This window comes from Rhinoderma darwinii, chromosome 2 (assembly GCF_050947455.1).
Source record: "Rhinoderma darwinii isolate aRhiDar2 chromosome 2, aRhiDar2.hap1, whole genome shotgun sequence".
Lineage (NCBI taxonomy): Eukaryota > Metazoa > Chordata > Amphibia > Anura > Rhinodermatidae > Rhinoderma > Rhinoderma darwinii.
This window is the reverse complement of record NC_134688.1, coordinates 245,426,910-245,441,581: the sequence shown is the minus strand read 5'-3', so window position 1 is coordinate 245,441,581 and position 14,672 is coordinate 245,426,910. Positions and strand designations below refer to the sequence as shown.

The following is a 14,672-nucleotide window of genomic DNA, read 5'->3' as shown; positions in this document are numbered from 1 at the left end:
AAAAAAGGCTTCGATAAATTCCTGAAACAAAAAAATATAAGCTGTTATGTGTAAAAAATGTTTACTTCCCTTTTCCCATCCCTTGGTTCAACTTGATGGACATGTGTCTTTTTTTCAACCGTACGAACTACGTATACTCTGTCTATCTCTGTCATAAATATCCCAGAGTGGTGGTCATCTAGGGGTGGTCATCTAGGGGTGGTCATCTAGGGGTGGTCATCTAGGGGTGGTCATCTAGGGGTGGTCATCTAGGGGTGGTCATCTAGGAGTGGTGGTCATCCAGGAAGACGCCCAAGGACATACACTGATACCAATGATGAAGACACACACTCAGGCTAAGCAAGATGGAGACGACAAGTGTCCCATACAATGACTATGTAAGATGATATCTGTATTCTGTATTACGATCTAAGTTATATTACAATATGGATCTGTCTATGTATGTATCTCTGCTATTATATGATTTTTTTACATATATCTCCATAAACAAACCATCTTTTGTATAATTTTCGTATTCCTCTTATTGAATACTGATCAAGAATATTGAAGGAAACGCGGTCAATATTAACTTTTTAGTGGGTCAGAAAGACAGTGAGAACGACATTTAACAGTAACACTAAGGCTGGATTCACACGAGGTCATTACGTCCGTAATTGACGGATGTATTTCGGCCGCAAGTCCCGGACCGAACACAGTGCAGGGAGCCGGGCTCCTAGCATCATAATTATGTACGATGCTAGGAGTCCCTGCCTCGCTGCCGGACAACTATCCCGTACTGAAAACATGATTACAGTACGGGACAGTTGTCTGGCAGCGAGGCAGGGGCTCCTAGCGTCGTACATAACTATGATGCTAGGAGCCCGGCTCCCTGCACAGTGTTCTGTCCGGGACTTGCGGCCGAAATACGTCCGTCAATTACGGACGTAATGACCTCGTGTGAATCCAGCCTAATAAGTAAAAAGGCAAAACCATTATCATACTTACCTTCCTGGGTCTGTGACAGTAAATTAAGCAGTGACAGCTTTAAGCTGTCATTGAGTTAGTTTACATCACATGGTCCCAGGTTACGTCTGTTCATTGGCCTACTTTTAACCCCTTGTTGTGTCACTTTATATGGTAATAACTCCGGAATGCTTTTGCCTATCCAAGTCATTCTGAGATTGTTTTCTCGTGACATATTGTACTTTATGTTAGTGAAAAGATGTGGTCGATAAATTCAATATTTATTTGTGAAAAACTTCAAATTTTAGCAAAAATTAGCATTGTTCTATATTTAAATGTATTTGCTTGTAAAACAGATAGTAATACCACACAAAAAAGTTACTAGTTAACATCCCCCATATGTCTACTTTATGTTTGCATTGTTTTTTTTCACGTCCTTTTATTTTTCTAGGACGTTAAAAGGCTTAGAACTTTAGCAGCAATTTCTCATATTTTCAAGAAAATTTCAATAGGCCATTTTTTCAGAGACCAGTTCAGTTCTGAAGTGACTTTGAGGGCCTTCTATATTAGAAAGTCCCCATAAATCACCCCATTTTGAAAACTGCACCCCTTAAGGTATTCAAAACCACATTCAGAAAGTATTTTAACTCTTTAGACATTTCACAGGAATTAAGGCAAAGTAGAAGTAAAATTTACACATTTCATTTTTTTTTGCCGAAATTCATTTGTATTAAAAAAAAATCTGTAATACAGACGGTTTCACCAGAGAAATATTTATTGCCCAGATTCTGCAGTTTTTAGTAATATCCAACATGTGGCCCTAGTGTCCTAATGGACTGAAACACAGGCCTCAGAAGCAAAGAAGCACCTAGTGGATTTTGGGGCCTACTTTTTTTAGGAATATATTTTAGGCACCATGTCAGGTTGAAGAGGTTTTGTAGTACCTAAACAGTCGAAACCCCCCAAAAGTGACCCCATCTTGGAAACCACACCCCTCAAGGCATTTTTCTAGGGGTATAGTTAGCATTTTCAACCCACAGTTTTTTTGCAGAATTTAGTGGAATTAGTCTGTGAAGATGAAAAACACATTTTTTTCTGTGGAAACATAGAATTTTTTCATTTTTACAAGGAATAAAGGAGAAAAAGCACCCCAACATTTGTAAAGCAATTTCTTCTGATTATGGCAATACCCCATATGTGGTCACACACTGATGTTTGGATCCACAGCAGGGCTAAAGAGGGAAGGAGCGCCTTTTGGATTTTGGAGCGCAGATTTAGCTGGATTTGTTTTCAGTGCCATGTCGGGTTTGCAACGCCCCGGAGGGACCAAAACAGTGGAAACCCCCCAAAGTGACCCTATTTTGGAAACTACACCCCTCAAGGAATTTTCTAGGGGTATAGTGAGCATTTTGACCCCACAGGATCTTTTTTAGAGCTAAGGTGACCAAAAAACAGCGATTTTGGTGCTTTAAATTCTTTATTTCTTACAGCGTTCACCGTGCGCAATAAATTACATTTTACTTTATTCTGCGGGTCGGTACGATTACGGCGATACCATATGTGTATAGTTTTTTTTAAGTTTTGCAGCGTTTGCACAATAAAATTAAGTTTCTATAAAATAATTTATTTTCTGAGACACCCCATTCTGAGCCGTAACTTTTTTATTTTTTCGTCAAAAAAGCTGTGGGAGGTCTTGTTTTTTGCGGGACGTGTTGTAGTTTTTATTGAAGCTAGTTTGGGGTAAATGTGACTTTTTGATCACTTTTTATTCTATATCTTGGGAGGGGTGGTGATCAAAAAATAGCAATTCTGACATAGTTTTCCGTTTATTTTGTTTGCGACATTCACCGTGCAGAAAAAAGAACATTATAGTTTCGTAGTTTGGGTTGTTACAAACATGGTGATACCAAATATGTGTACTTTTTTCAAGTTTTCATTTTTTCCCTATAATAAATGACTTATTATAGGAAAACAAAAACTTTTATTTTTACACTTTTATAAAACATTTTTATTAACTTTTTTTTTACTTTTTACACTTTATTTTTTTTACCTGCAGCTTTGATCGCTGCTAGAATACATTACACTACCTAGGTAGTGTAATGTATTCCAACTGTCAGTGTAACGTCACAGTCACTCTGACAGTAAGTCTACGAGGACCAGCCAGAGGCTTCCATATATGGCAGACGCAGAGGCCGTTGCCTGGTCTCCAGATGCCATCACAAGCATCAGCAGCCCCCACAATTGCATTGGGGCTGCTGATGTGCTACAAACCCCCTAAATGTGGTGATCGCAATCGAGCACCACATTTATCGGGTTAATTGCCGAAATCAGCCCACCCCTGTATATGGTGCTCTATAGACAGCCCACTCCAGTATATAGCCCCCCTGTAGATATAGTCCCCCTGTATATAGCCCCCCTGTAGATATAGTCCCCCTGTAGATATAGTCCCCCTGTAGATATAGTCCCCCTGTATATAGCCCAGCCCTGTAGATATAGTCCCCCTGTATATAGCCCCCTGTAGATATAGTCCCCCTGTATATAGCCCCCCTGTAGATATAGTCCCCCTGTATATAGCCCAGCAGATATAGTCCCCCTGTATATAGCCCAGCCCTGTAGATATAGTCCCCCTGTATATAGCCCCCCTGTAGATATAGTCCCCCTGTAGATATAGTCCCCCTGTAGATATAGTCCCCCTATATATAGCCCAGCAGATATAGTCCCCCTGTATATAGCCCAGCCCTGTAGATATAGTCCCCCTGTAGATAGACACCCCCCGTAGATAAAGTCCCCCGTGTAGACAAAGTCCCCCCCGCAGATACAGCCGCACACTTCTATTGCAATTAAAAAAAATAAAAAAAATATTCAAACTCACCTTATTCCCGCTCCCACGCCGTCCGGCAGCCATGGAGACCTGCTCTCTTCTGCGCAGGTCTCCAGGGGGTTGAACACAGCGTCTATGAAAGGCGCTGATTGGCTGGGCAGGATGACTTTCCCTGCCAGTCAGTCAGCGCCTTTCATCGACGGAAGCGTCACTGGTACAAAAGGTACCAGTCGCTTCATTCGTGGAGAGGCGCTGAATGGCCGGGCACGGAACGTGCCCGCTCATTCATTGCTTCTAATTGTACCTGTGTCCTTGCGACACAGGTACAATTATAGTGCAGGAGGAGGTGGCGCTGGCGCCCCCTCCGAACTGCGCCCGGGGCACATGCCCCGCTTGCCCCCCCCTAGCTACGCCCCTGCCTATGTCCTCCTGCTCTTCTGGGGTACAGCAGCAAGTCACTCACACGCAGTGGCGCGCTCTCCTGCTCCTCTCTGGCAGGCTGCGTCAGAGGCGTGTTCTACACCTGCCTAGCGTGCGGTAGATCTACTAGATATGGAGGATTCCTTAAAATGGTTAGCCAGTAAAACGTGGCGGCCCTATCTACTGGGGAATCATCCCAGCCCAACACTGAAGGCCGACCTTGTAATACATAGACAGCTGGAATCATTAAGAGCAAGAGCTGTTGTTTGTTAGCATCTCTCTGCTCTGGCCCATAATGCGGAAATTACTTTCTATTATGTTCAAAAGTCCTAATAGCGCGGATGGACAGGGGTTATCCTTGACACAAACATTCTAAAGAATCTTAAATGGGTTCCATAGAATTACAAAAAAAGTGACTGCTTTCTTCCGGAAACAGCACCACACATGTCCACGGGTTGTGTCTGGTATTGCAGTTCACCGGCTGAGCTGCAATACCCCACACAACCTGTGGACTGGAGTGGCACTGTTTTTACAAGAGAGCAGCCATGTTTTTCTAATCCTGCACTGCCCCGTTAATAGAAACTCTACAGCATAGTTGGCATCGTCATAGTAACCAGTAAGTTTCCTTTGCCATTGTGATATACATTGTTCTAGAACACTGACATCTAGATCCAAGTGATTCACCGCAGATTTACCATACACTTCACGCTTCTCAGTGTGCAGTGTCCATGTTATCTCTATTGTCTTACTACTTTTAGAGAATATACATTTCACAATCTTCTGAACCAGAAGAGAGGACCTCCTGGTCTACTACAGAATAAAGGATTGCTGGATAAGGTATCTATATACTTAAAGTTACCATCAAATATACTGATTGTGGACCAAATACCTGCTAATAACTATTTCAGAGAAAGTACAAGGTTTTCTCGCCTTGAACTTGATGCCCTGGTTTCTAAAAGTAAGAGGAAAGATTAAGGTGTCGTGTAAACCCCCAATTTCTATGGCGGCCAGAATTTACTGGTACAAATATTGATCCTGTCACAGGGATTATATGTCTTACAAAACTGTCCAGTATGGATTTCCGGTAAATAATTTAGAACTATTAATGCAATTATAATCGATCTGATTTGGGGTGGTAAAAGATCTAGGTGTCTTACTATCGATATTGAAATTGCCATATAAGAAGGGGGTGGTTAAAATATCCAACTTTTAGCTCTATTACTTTACAACCCAATCAGCACAATTGGAGGGTAATGATAAAGGGTTACTGAATGGTGTAAAGGCAGTTGAATCTTTAAAGAGGCTCTGTCACCAGATTTTGCAACCCCTATCTCCTATTGCAGCAGATCGGCGCTGCAATGGAGATAAGAGTAACGTTTTTTTTTTTTTTTAAACGAGCATTTTTGGCCAAGTTATGACCATTTATATATTTATGTAAATGAGGCTTTCTAAAGTACAACTGGGCGTGTTTAAAGTAAAAGTACAAGTGGGCGTGTATTGTGTTCGTTACATCTGGGCGTTTTTACTTCTTTTACTAGCTGGGCGTTGTGTATAGAAGTATCATCCACTTCTCTCCACAACGCCCAGCTTCTGGCAGTGCAGACACACAGCGTGTTCTCGAGAGATCACGCTGTGACGTCACTCACTTCCTGTCCCAGGTCCTGCATCGTGTCGGACGAGCGAGGACACATCGGCACCAGGCGACAGAGGCTACATCGACTTACCTGCAAACGCCGATGCTGCTGCAGAATCAACTGTAGCCTCTGGTGCCGATGTGTCCTCGCTCGTCCGACACGATGCAGGACCTGGGGCAGGAAGTGAGTGACGTCACAGCGTGATCTCTCGAGAACACGCTGTGTCTGCACTGCCAGAAGCTGGGCGTTGTGAAGAGAAGTTACTCTTATCTCCATTGCAGTGCCGATCTGATGCAATAGGAGATAGGGGTTGCAAAATCTGGTGACAGAGCCTCTTTAAATAGGGAAAAAAAATCCGCATGGTGATGTGCATGGAAGCAAATATTCTCTCACGATTGGGGAGTAATATTACTGGGGGAACGATTCAGAGAATATGGGACAGGGTGAGGGATAAAACTCTAGGGATTAAAGGCTATTTACCTTTTACCCCAGTTTGGGGTGATATATTTACAGACACTGAAATTCTACAAGGGGTTAAGTTTTGGAATGATAAGGGGGCTACATTTATGATGCACTGGTTTAATAATAGGGTGGTTAAGTCTTTTGAGAAGATTATGGGAGAATATGGGGTGTTAGATATACACTTTTTACAGTACGTACAAGTACAATATGATATTAGGTCACAATATGGGAAGAGAGAATTCAGATTGTATAACCACAAACTATTTGATTTCTTAATACACTCTGTAACTAGAAAAAGATGGCGGCAAAAATATATTCTATGTTAAATTGGAGTGATACAGAAGATAAGGTGAAGAAGAGCTTCATTACATGGAATAGGGTGGTGGATACACTAAATAATGATAAGTGGATCAATGCGCTAAAAATGATGCCAGCAACCACTAGAGATAATGTATTTAGAATTTCACAGCTATTCATAATACATGATGCGTATTATTATACACCAAAGAAGTTAAAATGTTTAATCCCGGAGGTGAATACCCTTGTCCAAGATGTGCAAACCTAAATGTGGACTTGGTCCATATACCGTGGCGTTGCCCCAAGCTCCATATTTATTGGGGAAAACGTATAGCCGAAATACCGTGGATAGAAACGGTAAAATACGGATCCTTCTGGATGAAATAATCATCTTCTGGGAGCTAATATGGAAATAAAAGGGAGACAAGAGGCTGTATTAACATTGAATGTGTTGTAAATGGCAAGAAGAATTATTCGTAGTAGGATATGGAGAATGACGAAACCGATTATCTCAGAGAAAATGTATTATGAAGAAAGAGGGCAGCTATTGAAATATAAGCAAACATGGTCTAAATGGAAAATAATTTAGGATCAGAATGTCAATTTATGATTTTTCAGGGGTTTCTTGATAATTTAGTATTTGGAAGTGATACTAATAAAATATTTTTCTAAAAAAACAATTTAAACGTTATCTATGTAGAATACGTTGACAAGTTTACATATTTTATCATATTTAACCGTTTGAGGACCGTCCACCTTATATATACGGCGCAGGTTTAAGCTTGCTCTCCAAACAATTGGGCAGCTGAATGTCGGTGGTCTGCAGTCAGTGACTGTCAGGGACCCTGGAGAGTAGGTTACTGTCTTCTCTGTACTCACATTCACACTGGTCACATGATCGCCGGGATGCCGGTAGTAGGAGGCTGCTGCTAGGTCTAACTAGACCCAGCACAGCCCTACGGGTAAGTTCACACGTAGCGTAAATACTGCACATTTTCTGCAACAAATTTCATTGTGTAAAATCCGCAGCATAATACAGCAGCAGCAAAGTGGATGAGATTCTACCAAATCCCCTTCAGACACTGCGTAAATGATGAGTGGAAAAAAACGTTCAGAAATTGACCTGCGGTGCGGTTTTCTTAATCTGCAGAATGTCAATTGTATTTTCGTAATCGCTGCTTTTGTGTTGTGGGATTTCCCCATTAAATTCAATGGGAAGTAAAACCTGCAGCAAGTAGCAGATAATGCGTTTTTTGCGGCGGAATAGCAGCGATTCCGCCGCAAAAAAAGTGTGTACTTACCCAGAATTCTGTGTTTCTTCGTCCAGCCTGGCCTCTTTGGATGACCTTTCCATCCATGTGGCCGCTGCAACCAATCACAAGCTGCAGTGGTCACATGGGATTAAGCGTCATCCTAGGAGGCTGGTCTGCAAGACTTCAGAGGGTAAGTATGTGTTGTTGTTTTTTTACGAGCAGTTTTCCGCAGTCGACATTCCGGACAAAAAAATGAACCACAATTTGGTGTGATTTTTTTTCAGTCGGAATTCCCTGCAACCGCCAGGGAGGATACGCTGTGTACCTTTATGCAGTGTCTCCGCCCTGTGTGAACGTAGCCTAACAGGGACAATAGTCACTATAACAGGGTTCATATACCCTGTAAATCTGCAGCCCCAGTTACATTAGAAAAGTCCCCCAAAGGTCTTTTTTGACTTTCTAGGGATAGACCATAATAACAAAATTTATTTGGGGATTTGCCTTGTTCTCCTCTGGAATACGAATCTTGGCATCATCTGTGCATATTCACAGCACACTGCATATACCCATGACCCATGAGAGCAGACAACTTTTAAGGCTGAGCTGCCCATAGGCATAGACGTGTTCTAATAAAAGGTTACATTTTTTTTCCTACATTTGGTTAAATATTGCAATGTGTTTTTTCATAACTAAGAAATAATCATCTGTTGTAACTTCATCTACAGAAATAGAATCCAGAATCTAGACTTCAATAATCATGGGGAAAGCTTTCAGCTGCTGCAAGCTGGTTCCCGATGTAAAGAGCAAAGTAAGAGTGAGCCGCCATGAAGACACACAGAAAACAAAGAAAGGAAAAAACCACCACGAACCAAGTAACAGTTGCAAGTATAGTATTACTCCAGTCATCAGTGCTGATCTGAAGGAGACTCTGACAACTACTAAGCCACCAAGTGTCAAGATGGACTCAGAATATCCAGTCCTCAAAGATCAAGTGTCCACTCAAGAACAACAAATATTTAATGTTCCACAGCGCATCATACTACACACATACACCAAGAAGATTCTAAAATGCTTAGCAGACTTTCTGTGCCGGAGATGCTTCCAGCTGTACCACCTTTCCCCAATAGATGTAGTAGAGTGGATAACAAGCATAGACAGACAACTTCTCCTTCAAGGATGGCAGGGCCAAGGATTTTTAACATCAGGCACTGTGGTGTTCCTGTACATGCTTTGCCGAGATGTCATCTCTTCCCAGATAAGAAGTGAGAAAGAACTAAAGGCAACCTTGTTAACATGCTTGTATGTGTCATATTGCTATATGGGACACCAGATCTCCTACCCACTAGGTCCCTTCCTGGTAGACGGCAGAAAGGAGACCTTTTGGTACCAATGTCTGTCCATCATTGCTCACATGAGCTCAAAGATGATGCGTCTCAATACTGACCCAAAGTATTACAGTCAGATGTTTGTGAGCCTTAGAGCTGAAGGAAGACAAGCAAACGAAAATCTTCTGATGAGTGGACTACCTGGAATGATGGCCAGAGAGGAAAGTTCACACGGATCATACTACACTTTATATCTCTGAACAATATTCCATCAAAAATAGACACCACTCCAATGGGAAGCGAAGCTTCAGTTTGTGGTAGCTATTAAAGAACTAAAACCTTCTCCTGGAACCATCGTCTCTACAAACTGCCAGGAAGTGACATGTAATCGGCCAACAACAGAGCTCTCAAATGTAATTTACTCTCCCAGCGCCGGTCTCTATCAGCAAGGATCAGTCTCAGTGGAGCAGTCCATGACTACGCACTCCTGTAGAACAGTCTCTTGGCCTTACATGCAGTGGGAGGGACACTTGGTACTCAAGGCCGAGGTTTTAAAATGTGCACTACCCCCCCCCCCCACCCTCTGCCATGTCTGGACCAATCTTAGTCAGGTCTAGGAGCCAGCGCCAAAGTTACAAATCTCTGTCCTTGATACATGCTGTCGTATTACTACTTGGATACATGCTGTCATGTTACTACTTTGGGTACATGCTGTCATGTTACTACTTGGGTACATGCTGTCATGTTACTACTAGGGACTGTGTGCATATTACCCTTTTATCACGCTAGGTTAGACTAAAACCTTTTGCTATAAATAACAAGACAAACTACCACTGAACTTTTAAACGTGGGTTGACATGGACGGTCGGCCACAGCTTTATTTATTTATTAATTTAATATTTTCAAAATATATAGCTGTAAACCATTATTAATGAACCCGTATGCCAGCCCGCCTAAGGCCCGCCTGTAGGTCGTACTTTTCCACAAATAGCGCCTGCTGTGACATAAAATCCACAAACACTCTGAGAAAATAAAACAATGACAACCAAAAAAGACCATCAAACAACATATTGGACTCCAACATTGAAGTGTCATGAATAAACATAACAAAAGCCAAATTGTATGCGGTTTCCTTTCTTAGTTTCATCAATCATTTAGCTTTTTTTTTTTTTTTAAACCGTTATTTTCCATTGTGTTATTCCACTTTTTTTTTTTAACATCCTTTTTTGTTCTTTTCTTTTCTTTTTATAAATATATACATAATTTCTCTTTCTTTTTTTTTTTTTCATAAGAGAAAAAAATTGGGAGGGAGGGTGGGAAAAACAGGTAAGTGTACACACGATTCTTTGGCAATACAAATCCCTGAGTGGTAACAGCCAAAAGAGGAAGATTGTCCTCCCTATCTGCCATTATAAACCCTAACCTTGGAGGGTGTGTAAGCTGCTCTATAACTCCCACCAAAACGCCCCCATGGGCGGGTGCCCCACTGCTATAGGCTCCTTATTATAAACAACCTATGGAACGAAACCCACCTAGCTTAACGTAACCAAATTAACCCCTTTATTGCTACCCAGTCCTGGGTACAACGGGCAATAAGCCTGAGTGCCTTCAAGACTGTGTGCATATTACCCTTTTATCACGCTAGGTCAACCGAAACAGAGCCTCCTCCATACCATTCTGGAGCACGGACAAAAAGATATCTAACCCGATATCAGTGAGGTGTACCCCTTCTTGTAGCAGCAGACACCGATTGTCACCTTCCAACTGCCGGTGTCTAATCACCACACCTCCACCAGCCCTGACATACCTGGACACCCTGGTTTTAAGCAGCTTCCTGCGCCTTTTAATTGCCGCCTCATCACGGGCCCCTTGCCAAACCGCCCTGGGAATGACCTCAGACCACACCAGCACCAATTCGTTAAAAAACAAAGTAAACCTCTCAAAGTCGGACTGGATCAGTGCTATGAGCTCACCCAAGCAAACGGAACATAGGTCATTCCCCCCGACATGGATAACCAGTACCGTAGGACCGACTAGTCCGCTTATGGCCACCACCTCGGGCAAGACGTACAGCCACCTCAGGCCTCACAAACCCCTCCAATGAACGTCGGCTCCCAGCAGACCCAGCGAGAGACCTCCTGGTCGTATTGCCGCTCTTCGTTCTGCCCAAAAAACGGAAGAATGATCAAGTATCCATATAACGTGGCGTGAACCTAGAACGAAAACAATAAGAAGCTATTGCAATATTAAATCTGGGCGGAAATAACTGGCAAAACAGTCAGAGCGCCACCGCCCAATGCGCCGTACCTCCTCATCAGATAGGCCCAAGCCACTGGATGTGGTAGCGGCTCCAATGAGGAACGAATGTGTTCCGAACTCCATGTGGGGAAAGCCAGCATGAGTTAACGCTGAACGAAATATAGACGTGAATTGAAACCTAGTGAGTGGTTTACCATTGGCATATGACAAGAATTGCGTACCTGACGCACGAACATTTATATAAAGTGTGACGGCCCAGACAGGGCAGGACGGACCGGGAACCGGTCTCAAAGATACCCAACACCCTTTGCCAAAAATGTCTGTCTTCGACTTCCGAATACGGAAACAAACCCCTGGATTGGACAGTGCAATATCGTCAGCCAACAAACCGCCAGGCCGGGTAGCCAGGTAGCCGCTATCAACTCCGAGATACGTAAAGCCCCAAAAAAGGCCAACACAAAGGCCGCTTAAAAAATAAAGATATTTCGAAAGGGGAAGAACAAACATGCTCAAGGGCCTGTAACAATTTTATGAGAATTGGGAATGAAACCGGGCGTCGGGCTTCTCTTTTAACCGCGGACTTCTTCCAACCCTTTAGAGCCTGCGGGCGGATTTACACGAGCGTGTGCGTTTTGCAGGCACAAAAAAACGCGGCTTTTTACACCCGCAAAAGGCACTTGACAGCTCCGTGTGTCATGATCATATGGTGCGCGGCTGCGTGCTTTTCGCGCAGCCGCCATCATTATGACACTCGGTATGTTTGTAAACAGAAAAGCACGTGGTGCTTTTCTGTTTACATTCATAGTTTGACTGCTGTTGCGCGAATCACGTGCTTCCCACGGAGGTGCCTCCGTGTGGCATACGTGATTTTCACGCACCCATTGACTTCAAAGAGTGCGTGATGGGCGAAAAACGCTGAAATTGAGGACCTGTCGTGAGTTTTACGCAGCAGATTCACGCTGCGCAAAAATCACTGGTAGTCTGCACTGACCCATAGACTAGCATAGGTCCGTGCGATGCACGTGAAAAGCACGCGGGTTGCACAGACGTATTACACGTTCGTGTAAATCCGCCCTAAAGAAAGATTTGGTTAAATCTGGCCATGCGCGCAATTGAAATAAAAATGCCAGGCCCTAAAGGTTACACTGCGCTACAGCCCCTGAGACCCCACGGTCATATAACCTAGACAGGTACACCAATACATAACCAGGTAGGGTAGCGTCGTCAGGACCCAGGGGACGGACCCCAACAACATCCAACCACTCATTCCACGCCTTACCGTATGTAGCCCAGGTAGAGGAAGCGAGGGATGACCTTACGAGGGGGACCAGCTGAGATCCAGCATCCTCCACAGCGTATCCGGCCAGCTGGCCCCTTCCAAGTCCGCCCATGGGCAGAGGGAACAGAAAACCTGCCAATTAAAACGGGAAAGGGCGTCAGCAACATTATTTTGAACACCTGGAATATGTCGCGCCCTAAACTGAATGTTGTGCTGCAAGCATCTAAGCACCAAATGCCTAATCAGAACCACTACCGGCATTGAAGTGGAAGTCAAATGATTCATCGCATGGACCACGCTTGCATTGTCTGACCAAAACACCATGGATGAATTAGCTAACTAATCACCCCACAATTCTATTGCAACTATGATAGGGAACATCTCCAGCAAAGTTAAATTCTTGCATCAGCCAGGAAGGCGCTATGCTTCAGGCCATGGGGCCGAACACCAGGAAGGGCCCAATATAGCCCCAAAACCGGCTTTTCCCGGCCCATCCGTAATGAGTGGGCAACCGAACGCCAGCCGTAGATAATGACAGGCGACGCGAAAAAATACGTTTCATGGGCATGACTCTACTGGCGAACACTAACAGACTTAACAAGGATTGAACCTGCCGGAGCTGTAATTTCTTAGCCGAAATGGCCGCTGTCAAATGCAAGCGCAATTTGATGACTTTGTCAGCCGGTAATCGGAAAACCATCTCCGAAGAGACAATTTTTATACCAAGGAAGGACAACACTGTAGTAGGGCCCTCAATTTTCTCTTCGGAAAGGGAGACACCGAAACGGGCTGACAAACTGCGAAAGGAATCCAGCAATAATTGGCACAGCGGCGACGCAGCCGGGCCTGCGAAAAATAAATCGTCCTAGTAATGCGTAGCCGATGTACACCCTGAAAAGTCCTTCAAAACCCATTCCAAAAAGGAACTAAAAACGTCAAAATAAAAACATGAAATTGAACAACCCATAGGGAGGCACATATCATAATAAAACCGTCCAGCTAACTCACAACCAAGCAGGTGAAAACAATCCGGGTGAACGGGTAATAGCCGAAACGCCGATTCGATGTCCGATTTGGCCATAAGGGCTCCCTGCCCCCCTTGACAAACTAACTCCACCGCCCTGTCGAACGAGACATACGACACCGCGGACAGGTCTTTATCTATGCCGTCATTGACCGAATCGCCTTTAGGGTAGGACAAGTGGTGGATCAAGCTAAATTTTCCCGGCTCTTTAGTGGGTACCACCGCTAACGGGGATACCCTGAAGTTAGAGAAATGTAACTCAGAAAAAGGGCCGGCCATCCGGCCGAGCTCCACCTCCTTGTTCACCTGGTCTATAAGGGTATGGATGTAATTCGGGCGTTTTTGCCCCGAATTACGTCCGAAATAGCGGCTCAATAGCGTCGGCAAACATCTGCCCATTCATTAGAATGGGTCTTACAATGTGCTGTGAAGGCGGTCTTTTTTTTTTACGCCACGCTGTCAAAAGGCGGGGCGTAAAAAAGACGCCCGCGTCAAAGAAGTGCCTGTCACTTCTTCAGACGTAAATGGAGCCGTTCTCCATGGACTCCATGGAAAAACAGCTCCATTTAACATCCGTAATGGACGCAGCAAAAAGCGCCTCAACATGCCATTACGGCTGAAATTACGGTGCTGTTTTCTCCTGAAAACAGCCCCGTAATTTCAGCCGTTACGGACGCTGCCGTGTGAACATACCCTCACAACCGAAGGGAATTCTCTGGCGGACCATAAATTACTGGAAAAATTCGGTGCAGATTTGTAAATAAATGGGATAAAGAACCCGAACGAAAAACCAGTCCTAATTAGGGCGGCCTCCCCCATCTTGGGGTAACGGTCTAACCAGGGGAGCATCTCTAGGACGCGTATTGGGGCCCTCAACCCTACCCATACTGTTGGGACGCGGGACCTGGGCAGTCCGCCGGTTACAACGGACTGCTGGATGGGAACCCCCACAAGTT

General features: G+C 44.0%; 1 protein-coding gene across 1 annotated transcript; it reads left to right on the top strand.

Annotated features, from left to right (window-relative positions):
- Positions 1 to 8,558: 8,558 nt before the first annotated feature.
- LOC142741054 (cyclin-dependent kinase 5 activator 1-like) lies at positions 8,559 to 10,264 on the top strand. Its single transcript, XM_075850446.1, has one exon. It carries the CDS (start codon positions 8,587 to 8,589, stop codon positions 9,412 to 9,414), a length of 828 nt encoding a protein of 275 aa, XP_075706561.1. The 5' UTR covers positions 8,559 to 8,586; the 3' UTR covers positions 9,415 to 10,264.
- The last annotated feature ends 4,408 nt before the right edge of the window (positions 10,265 to 14,672 follow it).